The 26,110-nt window shown below is 48.4% G+C and overlaps 7 protein-coding genes across 7 annotated transcripts; 3 read left to right on the top strand and 4 right to left on the bottom strand.

Annotated features, from left to right (window-relative positions):
* The first annotated feature begins 338 nt into the window (after positions 1 to 338).
* BDV38DRAFT_98282 (sugar porter family MFS transporter) lies at positions 339 to 2,996 on the top strand. The gene is made up of 10 exons (XM_032064222.1): positions 339 to 530; positions 588 to 732; positions 791 to 931; positions 982 to 1,046; positions 1,099 to 1,144; positions 1,217 to 1,806; positions 1,871 to 2,120; positions 2,189 to 2,285; positions 2,347 to 2,473; positions 2,543 to 2,996. The coding sequence occupies exons 1-10, from the start codon at positions 447 to 449 to the stop codon at positions 2,693 to 2,695; spliced, it is 1,698 nt and encodes a 565-aa protein (XP_031913034.1). The 5' UTR covers positions 339 to 446; the 3' UTR covers positions 2,696 to 2,996.
* BDV38DRAFT_271590 (putative C6 transcription factor (Gal4)) lies at positions 2,886 to 6,189 on the bottom strand (the record flags this gene model as incomplete). The annotated part of the gene is made up of 7 exons (XM_032057341.1): positions 2,886 to 3,734; positions 3,786 to 4,477; positions 4,533 to 4,849; positions 4,903 to 4,997; positions 5,061 to 5,090; positions 5,147 to 5,171; positions 6,182 to 6,189. 7 exons carry the CDS (start codon positions 6,187 to 6,189, stop codon positions 2,886 to 2,888), a joined length of 2,016 nt encoding a protein of 671 aa, XP_031913033.1.
* Positions 6,190 to 6,591: 402 nt separating this feature from the next.
* On the top strand, positions 6,592 to 8,141 carry BDV38DRAFT_98274 (uncharacterized protein). The gene is made up of 3 exons (XM_032064221.1): positions 6,592 to 6,979; positions 7,124 to 7,591; positions 7,659 to 8,141. The coding sequence occupies exons 1-3, from the start codon at positions 6,716 to 6,718 to the stop codon at positions 7,980 to 7,982; spliced, it is 1,056 nt and encodes a 351-aa protein (XP_031913032.1). The 5' UTR covers positions 6,592 to 6,715; the 3' UTR covers positions 7,983 to 8,141.
* A 1,461-nt stretch (positions 8,142 to 9,602) lies between these two features.
* Positions 9,603 to 11,240, bottom strand: slu7 (mRNA splicing protein SLU7). Its single transcript, XM_032054688.1, has one exon. It carries the CDS (start codon positions 11,124 to 11,126, stop codon positions 9,711 to 9,713), a length of 1,416 nt encoding a protein of 471 aa, XP_031913031.1. The 5' UTR covers positions 11,127 to 11,240; the 3' UTR covers positions 9,603 to 9,710.
* Positions 11,241 to 11,371: 131 nt separating this feature from the next.
* Positions 11,372 to 16,790, top strand: BDV38DRAFT_98238 (DNA-directed DNA polymerase zeta catalytic subunit REV3). Its single transcript, XM_032064220.1, has 2 exons — positions 11,372 to 11,731; positions 11,791 to 16,790. The coding sequence occupies exons 1-2, from the start codon at positions 11,497 to 11,499 to the stop codon at positions 16,668 to 16,670; spliced, it is 5,115 nt and encodes a 1,704-aa protein (XP_031913030.1). The 5' UTR covers positions 11,372 to 11,496; the 3' UTR covers positions 16,671 to 16,790.
* A 165-nt stretch (positions 16,791 to 16,955) lies between these two features.
* Positions 16,956 to 21,334, bottom strand: BDV38DRAFT_283355 (RNA dependent RNA polymerase; the record flags this gene model as incomplete). The annotated part of the gene is made up of 4 exons (XM_032060028.1): positions 16,956 to 20,257; positions 20,313 to 20,781; positions 20,835 to 20,991; positions 21,048 to 21,334. 4 exons carry the CDS (start codon positions 21,332 to 21,334, stop codon positions 16,956 to 16,958), a joined length of 4,215 nt encoding a protein of 1,404 aa, XP_031913029.1.
* A 941-nt stretch (positions 21,335 to 22,275) lies between these two features.
* BDV38DRAFT_293553 (uncharacterized protein) lies at positions 22,276 to 25,988 on the bottom strand (the record flags this gene model as incomplete). The annotated part of the gene is made up of 9 exons (XM_032062285.1): positions 22,276 to 22,929; positions 23,010 to 23,126; positions 23,183 to 23,311; positions 23,369 to 24,586; positions 24,635 to 24,787; positions 24,849 to 25,466; positions 25,557 to 25,651; positions 25,704 to 25,851; positions 25,914 to 25,988. 9 exons carry the CDS (start codon positions 25,986 to 25,988, stop codon positions 22,291 to 22,293), a joined length of 3,192 nt encoding a protein of 1,063 aa, XP_031913028.1. The 3' UTR covers positions 22,276 to 22,290.
* Positions 25,989 to 26,110: the final 122 nt, after the last annotated feature.

The raw sequence follows: 26,110 nt of genomic DNA, 5'->3' as shown, positions 1-26,110 counted from the left end.
CGATGGGAACTCTAAACTCTTTTTGAGAGCTTATGTTACACTTGTGTCTCCAACGACTCCAATGGATTGGTTTGCAGTCTGTACAACAAGGAGAGATCTCCAACTTTAGACATCCCGATGATGAGCGGGTCGGAATTCCGCCGTTTTGAGTGGCCGAAGTGGCCGAGAGAAGGAGATCGGCCCTTAACCTTCCCCCGCATTTTGGCATCTCATGATGTCGTCCGCCCATTGCTTAATTCCCTCATTGGTCGGAACACTGCCCTCCGCTGCCCTTATAGATGATATTCAGACCGTAACGGAGCACTGTCGTGCGATCAACCTCACTCACCCCTCGGAGGTCGACCGAAGATAATTGCGAGAACTGATTGCACAAAGTATATAGAACGTTGTTGTGTCTACCGCACTACTTCATTGTGTGACACTATACAATGCGCTGAATAGCAGCAATGGAACCAACCGTCGTAGATCACCCCCCTCAAGGGGGTTTTGCCCTCATCTACCAGAATCCCTATTTACTGGGCGTTGCTTCGGTGAGCGCATGCAAATATACTATTCAAAAAGGCGACTAACCGTGATATCGGTTGTAGTTCTCAACTCTGGGGGGTCTCCTCTTCGGATATGATCAGGGCGTGGTGTCAGGGATCATCACAATGGAGTCCTTTGGAGCTCGATTCCCTCGAATTTACACTGACAGTGGCTTCAAAGGATGGTTTGTGTCAACACTACTCCTTGGTATGCGTTCTCGATCTGGGTTCTTGAATCTGAACAGACGATAGCTTACATAGTGTAGCTGCATGGTTCGGATCCCTGATCAACGGCCCAATCGCAGATCGACTGGGCCGGAAACTGTCCATGAATGTTGCCGTCGTTATCTTCGTGATAGGATCAGCTATCCAATGCGGTGCCGTGAACATCCCAATGCTCTTCGTCGGTACGTGAGATGTATACGTAGAGCCATCAACAATGCTAATAAGAGGATAGGACGTGCAATTGCCGGTCTAGCCGTTGGTCAATTAACCATGATCGTGCCTCTCTACATCTCAGAGGTATAGCATCTCAACCACTCGGTAAAACACCCCCATGTCTCACCCTATCTAGGTCTCCATCCCCGAAATCCGCGGTGGACTCGTCGTCCTCCAACAACGTAAGCCCATTCACCCCCACCCCACAGAAAAGCGCAGGCACACTAACAACCCCCCCCCCCCAAAAAAAACAGTCTCAATAACAATCGGCATCCTAATCAGCTACTGGATCGACTACGGCACAAACTACATAGGCGGCACACGCTGCGCCCCCAACACTCCCTACACAGGTTCCACGAAGACTACAGCCACCTTCAACCCTTACACAGACGTCCCACCCAACGGCTGTACAGGACAATCCGAAGCCTCCTGGCGCCTCCCATTCGCCCTCCAAATCCTCCCAGCCCTCATCCTAGGCCTCGGCATCATCTTCTTCCCCGACTCCCCCCGCTGGCTGGCAATGAAAGAATACGACGACGAAGCCCTGACAGCCCTCTCCAAACTCCGCCGCCAGGCCAGGGACAGCCCCGCACTGGTGAACGAGTTCCTCGAGATCAAGGCGTCGATCATGCTAGAGAACACGTTCGCCCGGGACCATTTCCCGTGCTTGTCTGGCTTCCGGCTGCATGCTGCGCAGTATATGTCGTTTCTGACGACGTGGGCGCGGTTCAAGAGGTTGGCTATCGGGTGCTGTGTGATGTTTTTCCAGCAGTTTATGGGCTGCAACGCCATGATATACTACGCCCCAACGATCTTTGCGCAGTTGGGTCTTGATGGGAATACGGTATGTGGTGTTTATCCTCTTGGTTTTGGGGTTGATTTGTCTGGGCTCTTTCTGACGTGTCTAGACTTCTCTTCTTGCGACGGGTGTATACGGCATTGTTAATTGTCTCAGTACCCTGCCGGCGCTTTTCTTGATTGATAAGATTGGTCGTCGGGTTCTACTTATGTCTGGTGCAGTAGGGACTTGTATCTCGCTGGTGATTGTGGGTGCGCTTATCGGGGCGTATGGATCCGATTTGGTCAACCATAAATCCGCTGGGTGGGCAGGTATTGCCTTCATTTATATTTACGATATCAACTTTTCCTATTCCTTTGGTTGGTTTACCCTTACATCTTTCCTTTGGTATCAAGAAAGAGTCAATTGCTGACTAGGTACAATATAGCTCCCATTGGATGGGTCCTGCCCTCAGAGATCTTCAACCTCTCCATTCGCTCTAAAGCCATTTCAATCACAACGTCGGCGACTTGGATGTGCAATTTGTGCGTTGATTTATGTTCTTTTAGAATTTCGTGTTGATCGTTGGCTGACATCGCATGCTAGTATTATCGGATTGATCACCCCCGATATGCTCGAGTCAATCACTTGGGGCACTTATATCTTCTTTGCGGCATTCTGTCTCCTTGCATTGGCATTCACTTTCTTCTGCATTCCAGAGACTCGTGGAAAGGTTTGTGGCTCATGAATTTTATAATCGTACACCAAGATCTGTCCTGTACTGACGGAAGCCCGATATTAGACATTGGAGGATATGGATCTTATCTTCGGAGACACAGCAGCCCACGAAGAGAAGCAACGTATTGTTCAGATTGAGGCCGAGCTCCGTGGTACGCAGGGGCCTAATAAGGACACCTTAGTGAAGCCCTCTGTACAGCAGGAGGAGTACGTTTGAGGCTCGTCTCTTCAATAAGTACCTCGCACATAACGGTGCATGTTTCCAATATTGTCCGGAATCGGTAAACCCCCACGATTATGTCACTGCAGTAATCGCGGAATAATTTCACCTATTTCTATACGATGCAACCGTTTCCCAAGATACTGTCTACGGCCCTGGTGGCCACTGTATCGTAACCGTCGCTCATTCAACGAAACTCAGCCTGTGGTGTGTAATTGACCCAATCAGAAAAGTCCATCCCGCCTAAGTTCAGTTCCTGGTCGACATCCGGGAACATAGCACCGAATGTCGGGTCGTTAAACAGCTGATCAGAAAATTGCATCAGAATAGGAGGCTGACCTGCTGGCCTATCGTCAGCAGTACTCGTGTACGCAGGTGAGCAAAGCCGATTAATGACTTGCAGACAACGAGCTGCAAGCCGATTGCTACTCAGTGAGGGATGCAACAACAGGTTCTTGGTAGCCTCGATGTCCTGAAGCCAAGCTGGAGCATCTGTGCTGGTAGGGTCTGTCATAAGCAAAATGATAGGGATTACACCGGCTTGAAACAGGAAGTAGAGCATATACCATGCTCCTATTCTCGTACAGAGATAGTTGCTCATGAAATCACTGATTGAGGAGATGGTCAACCGGGCATTTCGAAGACACAGCATTCTGCATTCGGCTTCAAGAGGGTCTTCCGGTTCATTAGATGAACTAGGCGTCCATCGCCTCGAAGCCCAGCGAAGGAGGATCGGTCTATACAATAGAACCCGGAGGTTCCAGTGTCGCCACATAAGCCGGTTTCGAACCAAAGCAAAAGGATCGGATTCTGATGTAAAGCTTGGCTGTTTGAAATAATCGGGAAGACCGTTGTACCATTCCTCCAATGGTTTCTGGAGACTTCGTGTCTCTTCCGGAGTAAGAGGCGGCGTGGAGATGAGACGCTGGTAGACGCTGTTTGTGAGCAGATGGAACCTGGCTTGAGCGATCATTCCGGAGTAAATAGTTGGACCGTTGACTTCCGGGGGCAGCGTCGTCGTTGACGCGGTCAGGGCCTGTTTGTCATTGTTAACACTTTCTCATGCATAAATCGCAAGAACCCTTACATCATCCTGGATGTTGAGAACAGGCTTTGCGTCCATAACACTCTCCTCGGGGAGAAGAATTGGTCGACCGAACGTCTTCGCAGCACCGCTATCAAAGATAAAAACTCCCCACCACAGCCTTCTCCTCATCTCTTTCTGAAGGAGACTTATTTTCCAGCCTGGGAATTCTTTGTGAAGGCCAAGACTCATAGCCATTCTAACGGCCAAGCCTAGAAAATTCCATCCAGTATTCGGCTTATTTCTCTTCTGCGCGTAGTTACTCAAGAGCAGCAATGCCTGAACGAGAGTAAGATTACCGGTTTCAAACACTGACACTCGCTGCAAGTGACCTCTGGCTTCCTGATAGAAAGTAATATCTAGGTCTGAGTTGTCGTCCCCAACACTCCACGCCCCCAATGCTAGAATGGTGTTCAAGAGTATCTGCCACGCCTGTCCATGTCGGCGAGTGGCTTGTTCGTAGAATTGAGCTCTGAAGGTGGCCTCGTGCACAAACGGATAGCTCCTGTGGTAGTTTAAGAAGAATGCGTCTATAAAAGCTTGTTCAATTACGCCAGATGGCGCGGCGTTTAGAAGCTGAGACTTCAAAGGTACTCCTTCCGGGCCAACGTTTGGTTTTGTTGATCCTACCGGAAAGTTCAAGTCAAATCCGTGCTTCAATAAAGCTCGAAGCGGCACAACACTTGAAGATGCCCCTGCAATGAAAGTCAGTAAGCAAGGTAATACAGAGTAATGCCAACGGATACCAACCGAAATATCCTGTACCCTCCGGCTTAATAGATAGAGCTGCCATGCCATCCGTCAGATCGCCGACGGTGATTTTATTCTCAGTCCAATCGAATCCATCGGCCTGCTGTGGAAGGGCTTCGGGAGCAGGTTCCGTCCTGTCTGCTTCAGTTTTGGCAGGGGTGGAATGTCTGGAAGAGGATTTAGACGATGGAGCTGGTTTTGGGCCTTCATGATCGTGCAGAAGTGATCGAACCGTTGCGTCCAGATCACCACCTGGGAAGAGTCTACCTAGAGCTGTTTCAAAAGCTTGTAGACGGTCTTCCACGTAGGTCAGGTGTCTAGAATGGAGCGTCAGTAAAAGAGACAGGCTTCTAGCAAAGGGAGCACATACTGTCGCGTTAGGGGGCTCCGAGTGATTTTCGGACTATATTTGCATTCTTTGTTCAGCTGCTTGCATTGTGCACAAGTTGGCTTCTCCTTGGAGCACTGGGTCCAACATTAGTTTCAACTCCAGGGATTGGTACCTCCATGTGGGAGACATGTTCTAACCTTGGACTTGCGCAAGCGACATTCGTCACACTGCACGATGGCCATCTTAGCAATTCATTCCCTTCTTGTACATCGAGAATACTTACAGCATAGGAGTGGGAGTCTCGCGTACTAGTCATCTTTATCGATAAGGGTCTGCTTTCAAATATCGGAAGTCTTGTGCACGCTGACAGTTACACAAAACGGGTGTCATCTGCAAGAAACCGTTAGCCATCAGCTTTGTGCTATATCAGGTGATATATGTCCAAAGATAAAGTGATAGCGTTGGATAATGTAAGGATTTGGCTTGCCATTTTGGGCGTTTGGTTCAGTCCAAGTTCCAATTTACAAAACTTTTAACATGTTCAGAAGGTAACATAACAAGACTGAAAAGCATTCTGAAGATTCGATATACAAAACAATCTAGGAGCGAAGCAGGGCTATGACGTTGACGGTGGTGGGGTATCTATGAGGAACGGGTATTGTAAAAAAAAAAGAAAAAAAGAGAAAAGGGGATACCAATCAGCAGGATGGGACAGTACAAGTAGTACAAAACAAGAACAAAGAAGGAGGTGATCAACTAAAAAAAAAAAAAAAAAGAAAGAAAAAGAAAAGAAAAGAAAAAAGAGGACAGAGAACATAAGGGACAGACATGAGAGGACATGGGGTCAACTCACGACAGGCATGGAAAGGAATCAATTGTTCATGTCCCTGGGACTTGAACTGGAGAGAAATCAGCGACAGATATAAACCCCCGAACCCACATATACAAGAAGAGAGGAGGGCAATATCTGGCTGATCGGATGAATGCTTCCGCATTGAAGGAATTCACGATGCTGATTGACGCTCTGGGCGATGTGGGGGAAGGCACCAGTCAGGTGACGCGCCCGCCGGATTGTCTCCCGGAAATTCAGGAACCAACTTCGGAGACCAACAGGATATGTCTTGAATTCTATGCAGAAATTACTTCAGATTTATACTAAGAGTAGTTAGCCATTAGGATTATATAGTCCACGGTGCTTAGTTAACTAGGCAGTTGCGTAAAGAATGCCCATGAATACATCTCACTTCCCAGTTTAAGGTTGGGATGCAACTATATATACTACGGTTACTATAGATATTGGTTTAGATGATTGCTGAACCACGTCATGCCGTATATTCCGTTTTCCATAATAATACGAGAACAACCTGCCTGAAAGCTTTCTCTTGAAATATGATATGCGATAGGTGAAGCAATGACGGACATTGACTGCCTAACTTAGTATGCGAGTGCTGTTGGGTATATATACTTCAATAGTCTGAGACAATACATTCGCTAAATATACAACTAACTGGTATACTGTAAAAGCTCTAAGGCAAGCAAATACAACAGCATTTCTATTTATATAGGGGGAGAAGTGGGAAGAAAAAATAAAGAATGTTGTGGGTAAGATGCATATAGATACCTTAGGCACCCTTAATCTGTGATATGAAAGTCTTGGCGTAGCGGAAAAGAAGATCAACCAATCATACATACAATCAGTTCGGACTTTTCCTCTGATACAACGTCATTTTTCAATTCACCACGGAAATCGTACAAAAACAGTCGAAGGCCATTGCTGCGACCAGTTCGCTTCTCAGTGTCTGCACCAGAATAAGCTCGTGACCCCTTACGTCAACGGGGTGATCTCTCGACCATGCCCACTCAACCACCCCTCCCACCCCTCCTTGCGCCCTATGTATCGTCTCTGCCGCAATCGTCTCTCACAGTCCTATCCTCCGTACTAGGTGCAACGGGGAATTGGCTAGTGTTGCGCTTCCTCTATGCGGCTCTAAGCGCATCTTCAAATTCCGAAACAGCGTTTGGACTGAATGGAGGCGACAGGGTGAAGAATAGAAGAGTCGTGCTTGTGAGTTTTCTGCGGGGCTGGGAATTTTGGAGATCCGAAGCGAAAAGACTGGTGAGTTTCTACCCCTCCATGTTTATCGTCTATTGCGGCTTTGAAGTTCAAATTATGTTGGTTTTTGTCCAGTTCTATGAGCTTCCCTAAAAAAGTATTTTTTATTTACGTCGTGAATGACCATAAATATTGACAATGTACTAGGGCTTGGACCTTGCACGTCTCACAGACAAGCGCCAATTCGCATTCGTCGATGGACTATCTGAACTATTCTACAATACTACAACTGCTACAGCAACTCCCCAACAATCATTCCCTGGTACTGCCGCTCTCCGAACAGTCCTTCCCGTACGATCCCAGCCGAGCCCTGTACCAGCGCGGGCCCCGCAATCTGTCCCGCGGCCGAGCAATGTCAGTACAAACCCAGCTTCAAGGGAAATCGGACCAGTCAAACGACTGCATTTATCGGGAAATGGCACCGCAGCTCTCGACGCCCTCGAAAGGGACATCGCTACAGTGATCCAACAATTGAAGGCTCCTACACCCGGTGAGGCAGAGGAACCCGAGGTTCTATTGATCGTCGATCAACCAGATTTGCTACTTGCGGCTACGGGTCCAAATAAAGGTATTGGGGCTACGGAGATGGGTGACTGGGTTATGGGATTACAACAAGTACGTGCTGGTCACTGGAGGAGCCATCGTCACGATGTTTGAATACCTCTGCTAACAAAACCAGCAGAATACCCATGCAACGATCTTGACGCTCTCCTCTGATTTACCACTGATACATAATGCATCTGCCTCGGCTCCCCACCCGGCAACACCGCTGGAAACAGAGCATGCAGCGTTCGCTATAGGGTCTGCCCACAGGGCCCAGATGGTTATGCAACTCCGTAACCTGGAGACCGGTGCTGCTAGGGATGTAAGCGGTGTGCTAAGGGTCAGCAAAGGAGGTGCGTGGGGACAAAATGAGGTGGGTACGGAGGGTAACTGGGAGGAGAGAGAAGTCTTATACTTCGTACAGAGGGATGGCGGCGTCAGTGTGTTTGGCAGAGGGGAATAGACTGGATAGAGAGTGTCCATATATCCAATATTGGCGTTAAGGCGCATGGAGATAGAAAGGGCCTTGCAATATGACATTGCCGCAATCTCATGACCCAACTTAAGTGATTCGGCTGGGACCGATCTATAGAGCAAGAGAAAAGCTCTTACGCTGCGGGAAGTGCTTGAACGCGGGTAGACAGATCACATTGGAGATTATCTCAATATTGTATCTGCCCGGACATGGGATATTCGCCAGCCATAAACAAGAAAGGAAATTCATGCATGCTTTCCCTTTTGATACTCCCTTTCGAAGACCCCAAGAAATTTTCCGTCTTTCATTTGTCGTCGTTATTCTAGGATAAACATGCTATGACGGCAAAAGGAAAGACCATCCCAACACCAACTCCAGGGGAAAGCGTCTTTTTTCACCTTGCATTGAAACTCGGCTACTTCAAATGCCAGGCCTTATCATACCAGCCCTCTCCAGCCTCCGAGAACGAAAACGCGACGTCGGGATTTGATTTACTGGCTCTCGGGGCCACGAGCGCCCTTGGGGGTGCCGGTCTGGAAGCCGTTCTTGAAGCGACGGTGAACCTCCTTGAGGTGCCTCATGCGGCCGGTACCGGTGGTCTTGCGGCGCTTGGCCTTCTCGCTCCAGTTGACTGTTCCAAGAAAATTCGTAAGCCTCATACTCCTCACAATCACAGCACTTCTCCCAGTAGATCCACGGTCGGCTATGCAAAGGGATAGGACTTAAGGTATAACCCGGGGATTCGTACACTTGCGAACCTTAGCGGAGGGGTAACCGCAGTTGGCACATGTCGACTTCTGGACGTGGAAAGAGCGGCGGCCTGAATATCCCAAACGCAAATCGCAACCGGTTAGCTTATCTGAACACCAATGTTCCTCCCGACCCTCCTAGCTGTATCCCCTATAGAGATCGGCAAATTTTGTCGGGCAACAGTTCGGAGTGATGAAATACTGACCACAACGCCTGCAGAGAGTGTGAGTCTTGTTGTGGCGCTTGCCAAAGCTGGAGGTACCCTTCGCTGTAATCGGTGTCAGTCTGCAAAGTCTTGTCGGCGTCGAAGCAGATGTTGCTGTTCGGCTGGAATATCGAGATTGTACGTACTCATCTTGAATTATGGAACTGCAGAGGAACACAATAAATGTCAGCAAAAAATTGTCCGTCACAAAATCCTGCGCTCCGAAATCATATGGGGGCTAGTGACCTACCTGGCGATTCCGCTGAAGGGCTGGTTGTCGTTGTCGTCGTCGCTAGGCGTATCGGAAGTTGCGCGCTGAGATCTGGGGCGCCTGCCGCTTAGCGAGTGTGTGTCACCAGGGCTTGTGCCCTGGTCTCGTGATTCCGTATTCTCCAACGGGAACCATAAGTCACATGATGTATCATCGTCTCCACCCAAGTATTTGAACTAAGCCTGACATGGTATTAGTTTCGATTTAAGGTATCCTTTCCGGCATACCATGAGTATAGCTCGTAGAATATGGACGGGAGGGACTTTTCGGATAATAGCAGTCAACTTGAATCTATATTGTGTTCACGAATGTTTTCTTCTTCTTTATTTCTTTTTCTATTCTCCTCGAGGACTTTCAAAATAGCCATATAAAGTAACAAATTATATTATACACTGTTTACAGGGTATTTCATCAAAAGCGCCCGGCGCCCCATATTGAACTGCTCTAATGACTAAGTAGAATCGAAGAAAGCTGGAGGGACCCATATAGTTTACTGTTCAAGGATGTCGTTCCCTATGAACTTAGCCATAGGATCATCTGCTGCGAGGCGGCTTTTTTTATACGTCTCCAACTCTTCCTCGGTGATACCAGATTGTACCTCCATCAACGTCCTCTTTTTCGACTTGGCGCCGGAGTCCTCTGCTCTCCTATCGTCAATGCCCTGCTCTTGGTTCGGACGTTCTACTGCATCTTCGGTTTCAACTTCAGGCTGCTCGTCTGCTCCACCGACGGCATCTAGCATCAACATCTTATCTGCCTCTTCGAATGCCCTCTTTCCATCTTCGCCGGTGCAGTAACTGTTCTTCACCGTGGAGTAACAGCAAGCATACCCCCATTCAAAGTTGTGCCACCAGCTGCCCCATACGGAAGTGTGGTTGTTGGTGAGGATATCCTCCGGATACTTTGATTTGGCTGCTTTCTTCGGCGCGCCCTTAATCGCCCCGGTCTCGTCATACTCAACGAACCTTTCGTTTTCAACGACCATAGTATCTCGTAGCGGTGTCGGAGCCAGATGTTCCTCACCACCATATTTCTCCAGAAGTGCTTTACGCTGGGCCTGACGTTTAGCTTCAGAATCTGTTTGTTCTTTCTTCCGTAAGATCTCTCCAGACGTCGGATTTGCTTGCAGGTGAATCTTCTGTCGACCGCTTTCCTGAGCTTCCCAGGCATATTTTTGAGCCTTTTCAAACTCCGCCGCATCGCCGGAAGCGCGAACGAAATTTTCCTCAGCAACAAGTGCTGCGGCTTGATCTTCCTGAGCGCCCATATCCACCATCCGTCGTGTCTTGGGATCATATTTCGCCGAGTCAAGATCGAGGTTCAGCAAGTATTTCGCAGTGTCTTCTCGAATACGTAGATTTCGAGTAGCTGTGCTTTGCTGCCTTCCCATATCAGATTCTTCAGCATACCGTGCCTCTTCCTCCGCACCTCCTTCCTCATCTTCACCATCTGTAATCTGTTTTTGTCCGGTTACCCGTTTGAGCTTTTCTAGCTCTTCGTACTCTTCTACCACCTGGCGATATTCGCTGGCATCGTAGCCGTTCCATCGGTCTCTTTTGGCATCCCATCCCATATCGACGTTCTGCACCACCTCGTCGGCCTGAATATCTTTACCGGTCCACTTCGCACCCTGCTTCCGAGGCCGACTAAGGCACTCCTTTGTTTTGTGGGTCATCGCACCACAGTTCTCACACGCGCCTTTTCGATACTTGGTCGCAGCTGGGCCGGCACGCTTTCCGCGCTCATACCACTTCGATTGCTCTGTAGTCTGCTTCTGTAGACGTTGATGCTCCAGATAATCATTTGTGGAATCGTCATCTATGTAGAACGGCTTCTTTGAGATGAAAGACGGAATATATTCATTGCGCTCCTTCGACGCCACATCAGCGGGCTTTCGTGATGACATGGTGACGGCGTGCCTCGAAAGATGTAATATATCGGAGTACTATCGAATTGTCTGTATTGCGATCGTAACCGTGAGGCGAGGAAGAACCTGTTCGGCGGCTTGCACTTTACCGCGCGAGATTAAGATGATCTTTGCTTGAGTTTGGAAGATCGCCCGATGGACTTGATAACGTGCACGTGATCTGGTGTTTTGTCCGCGCTCGGGAGGCGCGTAACTTTCAGTGGCTGCTACACGTCATGGTTCCAGTCAACTTCAATTAACTTGTCATTACGGATGACAACGCCAGTAGAGTGCCAGCAAGGGTGACATGAGTTCACTGTATACACGCTGGTCATGTCGCTGATAGCTTGCGCTGTCAAACACGCAACCGATGGAGCCTTTTCAAGTGCGCTTTAATTGCGTGGATCATTACCAAGCCGCGCCATCCGAATTTGATCCTCCGCTTCCCTACAGGGATCCATCTACTGGGAAATATGATAGACCCAAAGTGCCCATAATTAGGATATTCGGCGCTACAGAAACAGGTCAAAAAGTATGTGTCCATGTTCACGGCGCATTTCCGTACCTGTATGTCCCATACGACGGTGATTTAAGTCCAGAAGAAGGTTTGTTCTATCTAGCGTACCTTAGCCTGATAGCAATCCAGGCTAAACTGTGTTTACAGTCCGCCATGCTATAAGGGATCTTCACATCTCAATTGACCACGCATTGACATTAAGTTACCGTCGCAATGCATATGACAAAAAGGCCGCCTTCGTTGCCCATATTACCTTAGTAAAGGGTGTCCCCTTCTATGGCTATCATGTGGGCTATCGTTTCTTCTTCAAGGTTTATCTTCTCAACCCTATCTATACGACAAGAGTAGCGGACCTATTGCTCCAAGGTGCTATATTGAAGCGGCCATTGCAGCCTTACGAAAGCCACTTACAATATATCCCGCAATGGATGTGTGACTATAGTTTGTACGGCTGTGCGTATATGAAGTGTAGCAAAGTCAGGTTTCGATCCCCAGTACCGGAGTATCTCGAACTGACTAATTTATCGCATCGCTGGCATGATCGATCTATACAACCAGATAGTATTTCGGATGCGTCAGAACTCCCGAAGCAAAGTCACTGCCCCCTAGAAGTGGATGTTTGTGTGCAAGATATCTTGAATCGTCTCGAAATCCGCGAGAGACCTATACATCATGATTTCACGGAGCTTCTGAAGCCAGTCGACCAGAATGAGAAACTTGTTCCTAGCATGGAGGGACTATGGAAGGATGAGACACGCAGGCGGAAGAAACGTCTAGGACTAGCTGATCCTGGTAGTAGCCCGTTTGGCCCTGAGGAACTAGTGTCGCTATCAGCTGCTACAAGGGAACACTATAAAGGGAAGTGGATCCATGAGGAGGAATATCGTCAGTTGACACTCCGTACAGTCGCTGAGGAAAGGCGTCAATATGGTGGTGGGGACGTTAATGTCCATGATTTCCTCGTACAGGACCCCCTCGAGACTGATGTCAAGACTGTACTAGAGAGTATCGAGGATTTCTATCCGGACAACAATAAGTTCCCAAATCTGCAAGCATCTCAGGATCTCGAAACATGTGAATCAGCGAGCGCAGATGCTTATACCAACGAAAATCCTGCTTTACCTGGAGCGTCCGATAACGGCTCATACTGTTCAGATGACGATGACATTCCCGACCTTTTCTCAGAACAAGGTAACTATGAGGAGGAAAGAGATGTCTTTGATGACCCGCTGGCAGATGCGTTCTCTGATCTACCCTTTGAGGAACACCGGGAGCCGAATGCGCCCCTGGCTAGCACTTCTGCCGATTATAAGCCATTCCTCGACCGGACAGAAGGCCCATCAAGCAGACATCGCTCTAATCCCTATGAACGGGATAGATTGGAATATATCAATAGCCAGGCGAAGATCAAAGAGGACATACGGAGGGCAGAGAGATCCCTCAAGCGCCCAGAAAGTGAAATAATTGATCACATCCCAATTAACAAGCGGCCGAAATACGCCTCGAAAAGTCGTTTTCAACATTCGGAACATCATAATGAAGGGCTGGATCAAAATGAAGGTGTTCGATCTAATATTAATGTCGAATTTGGGGATATGGCTCGTAGTCATGAACCGTTGATGGGCTCGCCTTCGCAGCCACAGCCGCTTACACAATCAAGAGGTCGTCCTAAAGGCAGCGGACAGAACAACAGGATCAGTTTTCCAGTCGTCAAGGATCCAAACGACCCCATGACGGTATTACGCTTTAGCCAGGATGGTGGTCCTTTGAAAGTAACGCAGGATATTGCGGACTTAGCCGAACCCAACATAGATGCTTCGAAAGATGCGGGCGAAGATAAGAGCTCGCTGCCATTACTAATGTCGTCTACTGAAAGCAAGTCCACCGAATCAAACTCTTTTCTGTCAGAGGTGGCACTGATGATCTATGAAACTTTCAACATACCACAGAACACACGGATATGCTGTTTACGGCTTACCTGCCCCAGTCCTAGTGAGGTGTCGTCTACCCTTAGCGATTATGACTATCCGGCTGCTATCTATGACAAAGCCCATTACAGTGATCAGGGTGATGTGCCAGATCGCCCACGAGACTATGCAGGCAGGGAATTCCGCTTACAAGGTAGTGGGATACATTATCTCCCTGACTTTGATCCCACCGGCCGGTCACCTGCGATGCTTGGCGAACAAACTTCGATACTAAGAGATAGCCAAGAGCAAGAGCAAATTGATCAGCATCTCAGGGTGTCTTCTACCTCCAGAGTCTGGGAGTTCGCCCCCGTGCCGCCAAGCAGCTCTGAAGTTGTACAGTGGTTTGAGAGCATACAACGAGAACCGGAGGCCGGAACTGTGCAGCCGGAGAGGCATTTACACAAACCGAACACGAAGCTTAGCATCCTCTCACAGATCGAAGGTCCAACACAAAAGAATGAATATGGATTTAAGTACTCGCAGAAAGGAAGGTCGACCAGTGACGAACATCAGGCCCAGTATATGAGCATAATGAGCTTAGAAGTTCATGTTAATACGCGTGGTGTACTTGCTCCAAACCCAGAAGAAGATGAGATATCCTGCATCTCCTGGTGTATACAATCAGATGACGAGGATCTCGATGTTAACAGTCACCTTTCGGGCGTCCATGTTGGAATGGTCTTTCAGGGTGAACATGACAGGCCTGAAGAAAAGCTTTCTAAAGCTGTGAAAATCGACTTGGAACATGAGCCAACGGAGTTGGACTTGATCAACAGGCTAGTGGACCTTGTCAGACTGTATGACCCAGACATTATCACCGGGTATGAAGTTCACAACGGCTCCTGGGGATATGTGATTGAGAGAGCCAGAAAGAAGTATGATTTTGACATATGTGACGAACTATCGAGAGTGAAGTCACAGGCACATGGCAGGTTTGGTAAGGATGCTGACCGATGGGGATTCAACCACACATCCTCTATTCGAGTAAGCGGACGACATATGATCAATATCTGGCGAGCTATGAGGAGTGAGCTGAACTTGCTCCAATATAGCATGGAGAATGTCGTATTCCATCTATTGCACCGGCGAATACCTCATTATTCGTTTCGTGATCTCACTGAATGGTACCAGAGTGGAAAGCCTCGCGATCTCATGAAAGTCGTCGACTATTTCGTCTCTCGAGTACAAATGAATCTTGAGATCCTAGAATCAAACGAGCTAGTACCGAGAATCAGTGAGCAGGCGCGACTGTTAGGCATCGACTTCTACTCGGTATTTTCTCGGGGTTCCCAGTTCAAGGTTGAGTCTTTGATGTTCCGGATTGCAAAACCCGAGAACTTTCTACTTGTATCGCCGAGCAAAAAACAAGTTGGCCAGCAAAATGCTCTCGAATGTCTTCCATTGGTAATGGAGCCCCAAAGTGACTTCTATACCAGTCCCCTTATAGTCTTGGATTTCCAATCATTGTACCCTAGCATCATGATTGCCTATAATTATTGCTACTCGACTTTCCTAGGACGAGTACATCAATGGAGAGGCCGAGACAAGATGGGATTTACAGAATACCAAAGACAACCACGACTACTAGAACTGTTCGAGGACAAGATCAACATCGCACCAAACGGCATGATGTACGCGAAACCCGAAGTACGCAAATCGCTGCTCGCAAGGATGCTCGCCGAGATCCTCGAGACTCGAGTCATGGTCAAGACCGGAATGAAGATGGACAAGGACGACAAGGCGCTACAACGCCTTCTCAACAACAGACAACTCGCCCTCAAACTAATAGCGAACGTCACATACGGCTACACATCCGCGTCATTCTCAGGGCGAATGCCCTGTTCGGAGATAGCCGACAGTATCGTCCAATCGGGACGAGAAACACTGGAGAAGGCTATTGCCCTGATCCATTCTGTAGAGCGCTGGGGCGCCGAGGTCGTATACGGAGACACAGACAGTCTCTTTGTCTACCTTAAGGGACGCACTCGCGACGAAGCCTTCAACATAGGCGAAGAAATCGCTAAAGCCGTAACAGAAACGAATCCATCGCCAGTAAAACTCAAATTCGAGAAAGTCTACCACCCATGCGTCCTTCTAGCCAAGAAGCGCTACGTCGGCTTCAAATACGAACACAGAGACCAGAAAGAACCCGAGTTCGACGCAAAGGGCATCGAAACAGTCCGCCGAGACGGCACCCCAGCCGAACAGAAAATCGAAGAAAAGGCACTGAAGCTTCTCTTCCGCACGGCCGATCTAAGCCAAGTAAAACGCTACTTCCAGAAACAGTGCACAAAGATCCTCCAAGGACGAGTCTCCATCCAAGACTTCTGCTTCGCTAGAGAAGTAAAGCTCGGCACGTACAGCGAGCGAGGCCTACCTCCTCCGGGCGCCTTAATCAGTACCAAGAAAATGCTCGAAGATCCCCGTCTAGAACCCCAGTACGGAGAACGAGTTCCTTACGTCGTCGTAACCGGTTCCCCAGGCTCAAGATTAATCGACCGCTGCGTACCACCAGAGACACTTCTACACGATGCGCAACTCGAACTCGATGCCGAATATTACATCACCAAAAACATCATCCCACCTTTAGAGCGAATCTTCAACCTCGTGGGTGCCAACGTCCGCCAATGGTATGATGAAATGCCCAAAGTGCAACGCATTCGCCGGGTAGAAGGTACAGTAACCTCGACCGGCAAGGATGCCAGAAAGACTACCCTTGAATCATATATGAAGTCTTCAACCTGTATCGTCTGCAAAGCCAAGCTGGACGATTTTGATGTTCCGGTCTGTACTGAGTGCATGCGACAGCCGCATATTTCTCTTCTTGATTTGGTTACTCGCCAACAGCATACGGAGAAGAGCGTTTCTGATCTGCTGCGTGTATGCCGGTCTTGTATGGGTGTTCCGTTTGGTGATGAGGTGAAGTGTGATAGCAAGGATTGTCCTGTCTTTTATTCGAGGACTAGACATGTGGCTAATTGGAGGCATACTAAGGCTGTTTTGGACCCCGTGATCAAGTTATTGCAGAGTAAGAGTGAGAGTGAGCTAGAATGGTAGAGTAGGGGAGGAAGACTGCTATCGCACACTCTACTAACAACGGTCATTAGAGGGAGTTTTTTTTGTCTAGATAAGCGGATTTCCTGGGAGCCGGTGGTACGGGCGTTGAATAGAACCTAGTCATGATAAGATCGTGTATACTAATTTGCTCAATTACTGTATAATATCATCCTCCATACAGTATGATAATTTATATTGATGATGAATCTAGCAATATCCATATCTCACTGGAATGCAGAAGCCGTCAGTCTTTCTTCACGTGCGCAACTATGTTTCCCGCCCTTCTCAGAACCCTAGCAGCTCGTTAAGCTTATCAAGAGCAGTGGGCTTGAGATCGTCCTCTTCCTCGACTATCTCAACCCATTTCTCGCTTGAAACTCCGTCGGGTGTGCTACTGGTCACGCCCGCGCTTTGAACAACACACCCACCGCCGGTGCTGCCACCTCCGCTGGGACTGCCGCTGCGCTGTATGGTGTCAACAGGTGTGGCAGGAGTGGTAGTATTAATGCCCAGTAAGACACCCACACCACCAGTACTACGGTTGCAGCTCGGGGACTGACTATACTTGGGGATATCAGTGAAGTCCAGCAAGCTGAAACTTGCCTCGATAGGAATATCTGACGGTGCCGCACCAGTAGACGAAGCAAGCTCATGGGGCCCAGAGGTCGAGAGCCCAAAATCAAGAAGTTTCTCCAAAGACTCAACATCACCGCTGAAACTCTGAGGCATAGGGGCAGTCGCGCTTATGCTACAATGAGAGGGGAGAGGAGAGGTAGGGTCCAGGTCATCGGTGAACAGACCAAAGGGGTCGTTGTCGACAACAGGAAGACATCCCGGGATTTCAAAATGCCCCAGCGCGATCTTCCCTAGAATATGCGGGAAAATCCACGGGAAGCTGATTAGAGGCAACTGGTTTATTTTGGGCGTTGGCTTATGGAATAATTTGTGGTCTGTGGTTGAGTTTTCAGCACGGTACTTGTTAAGCGCATCGGTCATCTCCATGTTGGTGACGCGGTACATGGCGAGGGCTAGAGGGGTAAGCTGGTCAAAATTGCGGCCTCCGACTTTTTCGTAGCATTGCTTTTGGAATGTCTCGCGGAGCGTAGTTGAAATTGCACCGATCTCCTCATGAAATTTGTAGTCCTTGCTTGTGTTGGCGTGGCTGAGAACAAACGTAGACCAGACTTCGAATTCCGTTTTGATCTCGTGTTGTGCCATAACTCGTCGCATTGCGTCATCATATTGTTCTTTGAGGTTTTTTGCGAATGTGAGAAGGTCGCCAGAGACTTCAATCTCGCAGTTTAGGAGTCGCTTGTCAAATGGCATCTCGAGGCTGGGGGCGAAGTCAATTCGCTCAACAGCGTCATACAGCTGGCCCAGGATTTTGTTTGAGTGATAGATCCTGTCTTTGGGCTTGTGTATTTTCTCCATGAAGTGTGGCCACTTCCGAGGCTCAAGGTTGCGTGTTAACATGGCCGGGATGCCTGTCTTGTTGTAATCGACTGCGTCGGAATGCAGCTGGGCTAGCCGGATGCACTTCTCTTCGTTGACACCATCTTCGAGGAAGTCAGCTAACGCAAGATGGGCATGGGCAATCCTAGGAAGGAAATCATTCTTCATGTACGTGACAAAGAAGGAGGTTATGTCGTTGACCGTCACGTCCCTATCCAGGTCCTGAGCTTTGTTGCTAGTATACTTCATAGGCTCATGAAACCAGTCCTTGGGCAATAGATCCTGATCCCAGATGACGATGTAATCATCACCGTCCAAATCTCCGCCTGAGCACATGCTTGATACATCTCGATCGCCCGTTTGCGGCAAGACAACTACGTCTCGAAGATGATGCAACTGGGGAACATTGACTGCTCTCACGACACGGATGTCTCCCGGGTGAAGGGAAGGGTTACGAGCTAGGGTGCAGACCCCTTGGATCACCTCGGGCTTCTTGCCGGCTTCCGGGCGAGATACCTGGACGAAGATTTCAGGCAGGGCAGCAGTCTTTTCTTCGACCGAGGCAGCATTCCCCGGAACCTTATCGTGAAAGTACCCCTGGAGAAGTCCTGTTTCATCTATGCAACCTAAAAGACATGCCCCTTGATCGACAACAATCCTGGCCTTTTCTTTCAAGTATTTTAGATGCCATGCCCTCCACAGTGTCATAATAGAAGTCAAAAATGGCTCTTTTGATCTTCTGAAACCATCGAGGACCATCTGACTGATAGTGAGGGTCATCTGGTTTGGATCAACATATTTTTTGAGCCAGTAGATGGCCTGTGGATCGCTCTCTAATGCCTCATCGAGTCCCCGTAACATGGTGTGGAGTTTCGCATGAAATACTTGGTCCGGGATACCTAGCGTTGACAATACGATGATGAGCTGCCGGTTCAGCGTGGCCATGGAGAATTGAGACCAGCGGACGATTTCCAACCCATTGTGGATAGCTGCAAATTTAACCTGGCTTTTTCGAATGTGTACTTCCTGGCGCTGAGCCTCAGATGAGACTGCAAGCATTCCCTTACAGCCGCCTAGACGGAACTGAAACGCAGAGGGAGGCTCTCCTGTTGGTGTTTTTATCTTGAGTTCCGACATAGACATTTGTGCAAGAAACCGCGAGATCCTCCCGACACCATCGGAGAAGTTATACCCGTTACGTTCGACGTCCTCGATTTTAACTACGTCCACCGGACAACCAGCAATAGCCCGAGTGGTCGAGAAGCATTGTCCTAACCTTGCAGCATGCTTAGCAACATTGCGTATGCTATTGAAGTGTCCCATCCAAGCACGGATATTGGCAGCTGTGAGGTTCGGTAAAGGAGCGAAGAAGTAGGCACCGTGCTCACGGAATTGGGAATTCCCAAACGCGAGGAATTCGTAGCGCCTATCGCCAATCACAATGCCATTAGTCAGTGCTCTCTTAATGCGAGTGAATATTTCATCCATTGTACGGTCAGTCGTGGAGTTGATCCGACCTAACAGCTTCTCGTCCGTAAATCGTACTCGAAGGAAGCGATCTGCATGCTCTATAAAGCGCCTGATGACGCGGTTGGAGATATCCACTGTCGGCGTGTTATAATAGATGGTGCTTGGGGTGATTCTTGCGGAATGCATATAGCAGCAGTAAGGGGGGATCTTTGCTTGAGTCACTCCTTTGATAAACTTCAAGTCGAAGATCTTCATCGGGTCATAATACACCTGCTTCTTCGCTGACACGTGCTCCAAGAGCTTCACCGCTCGTGTCTCTCCAAGTTCAGACAATCTGACAGCAAATTCACGAGTCATCGTGAACTCGGAAAGATACCCGTTCGAGATACAAACTTCAAGCTGATAGCGGACTTGGAAGGGCAAATGAACAAAATTGTGGTCGAAGAGATCTTCCAACGAACATGTCTTCATTGATGATTGGGAGTCAGACAAATCTATCCATTTCCAAATGGACGGATTCATCTCCACGTTCGCGTCCCACTGGGTAAACCGATCTGTGTCTTGAAACGTGACGTTGTAGTCTTTGAGGATATTGCATAGAAGAGTCAGCTTCCCTTTGATATCAGCATCTCTAGGATACGTTATCTTGAAGGTGTTCCAACGACCTATGAAACCGATCAGTCCTAGTCCTAAGTAACGGTAGGAAAGGTAGACGCTCACCTATATCAATCACAGCCTTTGCCTTTTTCAGGCCGATGGGAAGGGAAGATAGCTCCAATGCATTACGGACGATATATGTCTGCCGGTACCAAGTCTCCGACTCCCTCCATGTATTGCTTTCCTCTGAATGAGTTACATCAATATTGCTGATGCGACGATGATAGAGTGGAGGCGAGTCCAACACTATAAAATGCGATATATCTCCTGTTACAGCATCTCGCATCTGGAAAATCTGACTTAGTTGAACGAAAGGAATCTTCAGGCGATATTCTTGAAGAACACTGCTGACTGGAGTGGGTTTAATGCCCGGGGTGAAGATGGGAAGCTGGAAGTAGACAAGGAGAGCTTTTTGCTTCAGATTGAGCACTAGCAGGGCGCGCTCATTATCGCTAGAACCGACAGAGCGCATTGGAAGCATCGTTGTCTCGTTGAACAGGACACCTATATCCATAGACAAGATTGGCATTTTCTACATGAAAAGTCAGAACCTCGAAAAGTCGATTCAGGAAGAGATACACCTACAACCTCAACTGGGTATGAGATGCCAGAACGGACCGGACTAGCGATCTGGGGTTCATCACGGTTCCAATCAAGTGCAATGTTGATGACTGACGCTCGACCGTTAGGAAGCTTGATGGTGTATAGTCCCTTCCTCCAAAAGTCTGTTTGAGGAGGAGGTCTGTCGAGACGCAAGAACATTTAGTAACTGTACAGTGAGAGCTCAGTGAGCCTTACCTGAAGCGGATTTTCCCTCTAGAGTCTTTGTTGCCATGAGAGTCCTCGAATAGATCAATAGAAGAGACATAGCCCTCGCTAGAGAATGCTTGCCAAAGGATACGTGTGTTAATTTCCCTCGGGAGGTTAAACAGGTTCACAGCCACAGTATCCCAGAATGTCCATGGGGCCAGTAATAACTGGGCTGGCTGTTGTTGTAGCCGAGATGAATTCTGAGGTTGACGTGAGGTGCCTTGACCGTGGCGGCCAAAGTCCCTCGAGCGGTTACTACGACGATTATGCGACATTGTCGTCAATGATCGCGATGATCGACGGTTGAAAGTGGAAGATGAGGTGGAAGAGGATGAAAGAGAAGAAGAATGTGAATGTGAGTGAAGGAGAGATTCAGTTGTGTTGTGAAGGCAGCGCGCAGGAGCAGTAAGCGGGCGATGGGGGCTGACATTAGTCTGGTGTGTTGCAATCGAAGAGCTTCTGTTCTCACTCTCCTTGTTTGTACTGGAGGAAGTTTGAGAAGAAGGCCTCGCCGTTGAAGACCGCTTGTGGTGCTTCTTTCCGTTTCTAAATCTTTGCTTTCTGGACCGTCTTTCAAATTCACGTTTACTCAACTGAGGTTCCTCGGTTGATTTTTGCATTTCTGTAATTTTTGTTATGACCAGTGATTAGTACTTCCCTAGTAGTCCCTTCCCCCAGTTTACTTACTTGCTTCATTTGTGAGGAAGGAAAGAGCAGACTATATGTGGTAAAGAAACACACTAATGAGATCAATGAAATCCAAAGAAAACAGGGACAGAAAAAAGAAAAACATCCCATGCACGAAGTGAACAAAGACCCCTTCCATCTTTACATAACTCTACTTATTGTTGTGTCATGATAATGCAGTCGATCTAAGAGGGATTAGACATAGCCCAAAGAACCCTAGTGAGGCCTGGAGGCGTTGAACCTTTGACCTGTCGACTTGCAAGCTACCAGTGTTGATCAATACGTTTGCAAGTGTAACTACTGCCTAAAGTGAATCGATATACACAATATTAGTGAGACATCGTCAGACTAGAAACGTTTCCAGCTGCTACTTCACATATGCTGTTGTAAAGGTGATCATTGGAGATGCCAGCGACCTGTGATTTCGATCTTAATTTACTATATACATGAAAGTATCCCCCTCCCCCAAATAAAACAAAGCATGCCAGGTTTAGTGTATCATTATTCGTCAAAAAACCTATCGGAGAGGTGGAACTCACACACATCAGGTCTGGGGTTGAGGGTTATGCTCATCAGTGACCTGGGAAAGAGAAGTGCTGGTGAAAAGGAAATCCTTCGTAAACTCCAGATCCATATCCAGGTTTATATCCTGGAGATGGTTCTCGCTAGTGCCACCATAAAACTGGGTGTCTTTGAGAGATCCCCGTCGGTTGGAATTAGACCTGTTGCTTTCTTGAGAACTGGGCTGGCTATTCTGGTCCATGTCTCCTAGCACTGTTCGGTCACGCGATTTCCTAGTACCACCTCTCCCGTAGATTGAATGCCTCGATTTCTTTTCCGTATTGTCATGGGACTCTGTTGGTAACTCAGCCACAGGGAAAGCGGTGATCCTAGATCTCTTAGGACTACGCCCGCCAGCATGGGACGTGTCAGTCTCAAAAGACTGGGCAAGATTGTTATCGGCTTGCGGCTGCGAATATTCATTCTCGGGACGCGTTTGCTGTTGTGTCACTTCCGCTTGCGATGGCCCCAACGTTGATCTGGACCGCGATTGTTTGGCCGAGGTTGGCGTATTTGCAGGGTCGGGCTTCCAGCCCATCACAGCCATCAGTCGAGTGATATGCTGCTGGGCCTCAGAAAATTCACGTGCTTTGGCTGCTCGCTCATCTCGTAGATGTTGCACCTATATCGTAGTCAGAGTTAGTTGAAGGAGCAAAAACGAGAAATAAATCAATACAGCCCGAGAGGTATCCTTTTCCATACCTTCTTTTCCAAGTACTGTATTCTCTTCTCTTTCGTTTGCAGCTCTTTAGAGGCGGTAGAAGCAGTAGCCTGCATGGTAGCATGTAACGTTGCGATCTCCTCTTTTTGTTTCGCGCCCTGCATGGCAAGTCAGAACGTTCCTCGAGATCTAACAATAATTCCGAATGCCTTACTTCTGTAGCACTTGCGGACAATTGCGCCTCGAACTGCTCCCTGAGAGTAGCTAACTCTGTCTTGAAATTCAGTTCAGCTTCACGGAGGGCGGACCTAATATTATCGGATTCCGAAACCTCCTCGTTTAACTGTAGGCCAAGTTCAGCACCTTGTCAATAGATTCAGGTAATTCCAAAGTGTCCTACCTTGCTTTGTAAGGTCTCCATAAAAGTCTCTATATCTTCCTTGGCAGCCTGCAGTCGAGCGACCTCCTCATCTTTTCGCGTTAACAGTAACCGATTTTCCTCCATGCAGTCACGGAATTTCGCCATGTCTTGTTTCAAACCCGAACTTTGCTCAATAGCGGCGTCTCTCTCCTTTGACCTAGCGTCAAGCATTTGCTGTAGCCGATCACTCTCTTCCATCTTTCGATGGGCGTCTTCCTGTAACTGCTCTAGCTGCTCCTCCTTTTCTGCTACAGAGGCAATCAAATCCAGCTCTCTGGTTCTTGCGTTTTGTCGGTCCCGATTGGCGGCCTCTTGGGAGTCACGCCGCTGATCCTCTAGCTCTCCTCGTGCCGCATCAAGGCTTGCTGTCAACTCCTGAATACGAGCAGACGCAGTTTCAGCATGAGCTTCGAGACGGGACACATTTTGTTGCAGCTCATTAATTGTCCTCGATGCTTGCTGCAACTGTAATGTCAACTCGTTATTGTGTTTTTTTACTTCCTGTGCTTCGAGCGATATCTTGTGTCGCTCTTCTTCGACAGCCCTTAAGGGAGCTTCAATACTGGCACAACGGCGTTCCATATCATGGCATATTTCCTCCACTTTTTGCATCATGCTGTTATGGGTTGTGCGTGCGCTTAACATGAGGGTCTCTGATAATCCAGCTCTCCAGTCATTTCTTGAATTAGGACGTTCATCACGGAATGTCAGAGCTGTGGCTGTTACCCTAAGTTCAAGAGGCTTAATTTCGGAAAATGAACATGCATTGCGGCACATGGGCTTCTTGGCTTTGAACATGAGCGCCCGAAAAGAATCGATGTGGGTCAAGTGGGAGGCTTCTTGATCTGGACTTGGTGAAAGTGAAGCCTGAAAATATAATGAGAACAGCTCGTAGAGCAATTCGTTCTCTGACTGTGAAACGAATGTGTAGCATATAGTGGAGTTCTGGCACGATGCCAAGTAAGGCCGTCTCGGAAAGCTTTCGATCAGCTCGTTGATGGGTCCCTTAAGCCGTGTTAAAGTAGCCTCCGCTGCTGTAGAGCCGAAGCCTTGTGAGGCCACATTTTGTAATCCGATCACAAGTGATTGTGCCACTCGGATAGTATCCACATTAGCAGCATCCGCGGAGTACCTGGGGCTTAATGCGGCAATCACATAATCTATGATCCTACATATCGCAGTCTGCCCTGGACAGAGCTTAAAGAACTTAGTTTTGTTTTCTACAGGCGCATTGCTTCGACTTACCACACTCGTCTCTGCTAACCGTGAAATATATTCCTGGGGTAGTGCTGCCAGTATGCGTGTGCTGTTCTCTGACAAGAGCCAGTGCAAAGCAACTTCAGGCAATCCAGAGGGCAAGGTGGCCGTTGGGAGGAGGTAAACCAAGAATGTTATACCCTACAAGGATAGTTAATTGTGAACGGTCTTCGATACTCCGTTTTTGTGTCTCAATACGTACCAGCATCTGTACTGCAGGGTCAATATTATCCCTCGTGACTTTCTCGCAAAGCTTCGCAATCTTGGACGAGTTTGTCTGTATCCAAGGCTCTCGCTGACTTCCCTCCACGGTCGCGCATATCTCAATTCCTAGTTTGATACTTTCCACAGCCTGATCGGTCATCAGACTTTGACAGCTCGTTGAGCAAGCAAGGATTACGCGCAGAACAACGAGATCTAAGGTTTTTAGGCCGCGCTTTGCACCAAAGAAATGTTTAATGTTCTGTAGCCAGCCAGGAACTTGCTGTGCGCTCTCATTACCTCTAGACACCTTCTGAGAAGATGCGATACGAGCAAAGGTAGCGAGACAGAGGAGGTTGCCCATATGGTCATCCAGATTGCGCAGCGTTTTAGTGAGCTCTATTTGGAGGTTGGACATGACCTCCGAGGGGATGCTGTGGAGAACACTTGGTGAGGTCTGCAAGCCGGTCATGATCTTGTAAATTGGAAGAATCGTTTCCGCGCAAGGATTGTCTCCTATTGTGCTAATTAATTGCTTGAGGAAGGGCGCAAGCCGCGCGGGTGGGATAAAATCAGCCGGAAGAGGAGACGACAAGATTGCAATGCATACGGGTATATACTACTCCAGTCAGCGAATTGAAAGTAGAACATGCAAAGGTCCGATCTAACTGATTGGTTATCAGTTCAAGGGATTGAAAGGGAGACTGACCTCTGTGCCATCATCTTCCATGGCCTTCTGGAGGAATTGGTCCAAAATATATGGATAACGTTCCAGTAAGCTATCGCGAAAAGCAGCTAGTGATGCTACGAGGTGTGAGCATACTTCTGGTAGGTCAACCACACAGAAAGCGCTTACTGAATGGGCTAATCAAATGCAAAGCGAGGCTGGAGCGAGACAGGCCGTCTATCAAAGCATCAACCAGGGGTCCAACCTGGCACGGCTTATGGGAAGCCCAGGAGCGGAGTGACACATTAGGTGTATGTTGAGCCAAGTCATAGAGGCCCTGGAATGGTATTAGCCAACGTGACTAGGGTTTACAAGTATAGTGTACGAGGCCCGCTGTACCTGGAGGGAGGGTGCATATGGAGCTGTGATGAGGCGCTCCACCTCGCGCCAAACGAGATCGGCACAGTCTTGCATTATTCAAGCTATTTTCCCATGGGGTTAGCCGTCGGTGGGTATCTTGGTCTATTCTGGTCAACCACGAGGTCGTTTATCTGATTCCGGAACACTCCGCCCAGCATGTTAAGTGGAGAGAGAAG

This window comes from Aspergillus pseudotamarii (assembly GCF_009193445.1).
Source record: "Aspergillus pseudotamarii strain CBS 117625 unplaced genomic scaffold BDV38scaffold_30, whole genome shotgun sequence".
NCBI lineage: Eukaryota > Fungi > Ascomycota > Eurotiomycetes > Eurotiales > Aspergillaceae > Aspergillus > Aspergillus pseudotamarii.
Note: the sequence above shows the minus strand (reverse complement) of the source record. Positions and strands in the feature narration are given on the sequence as shown.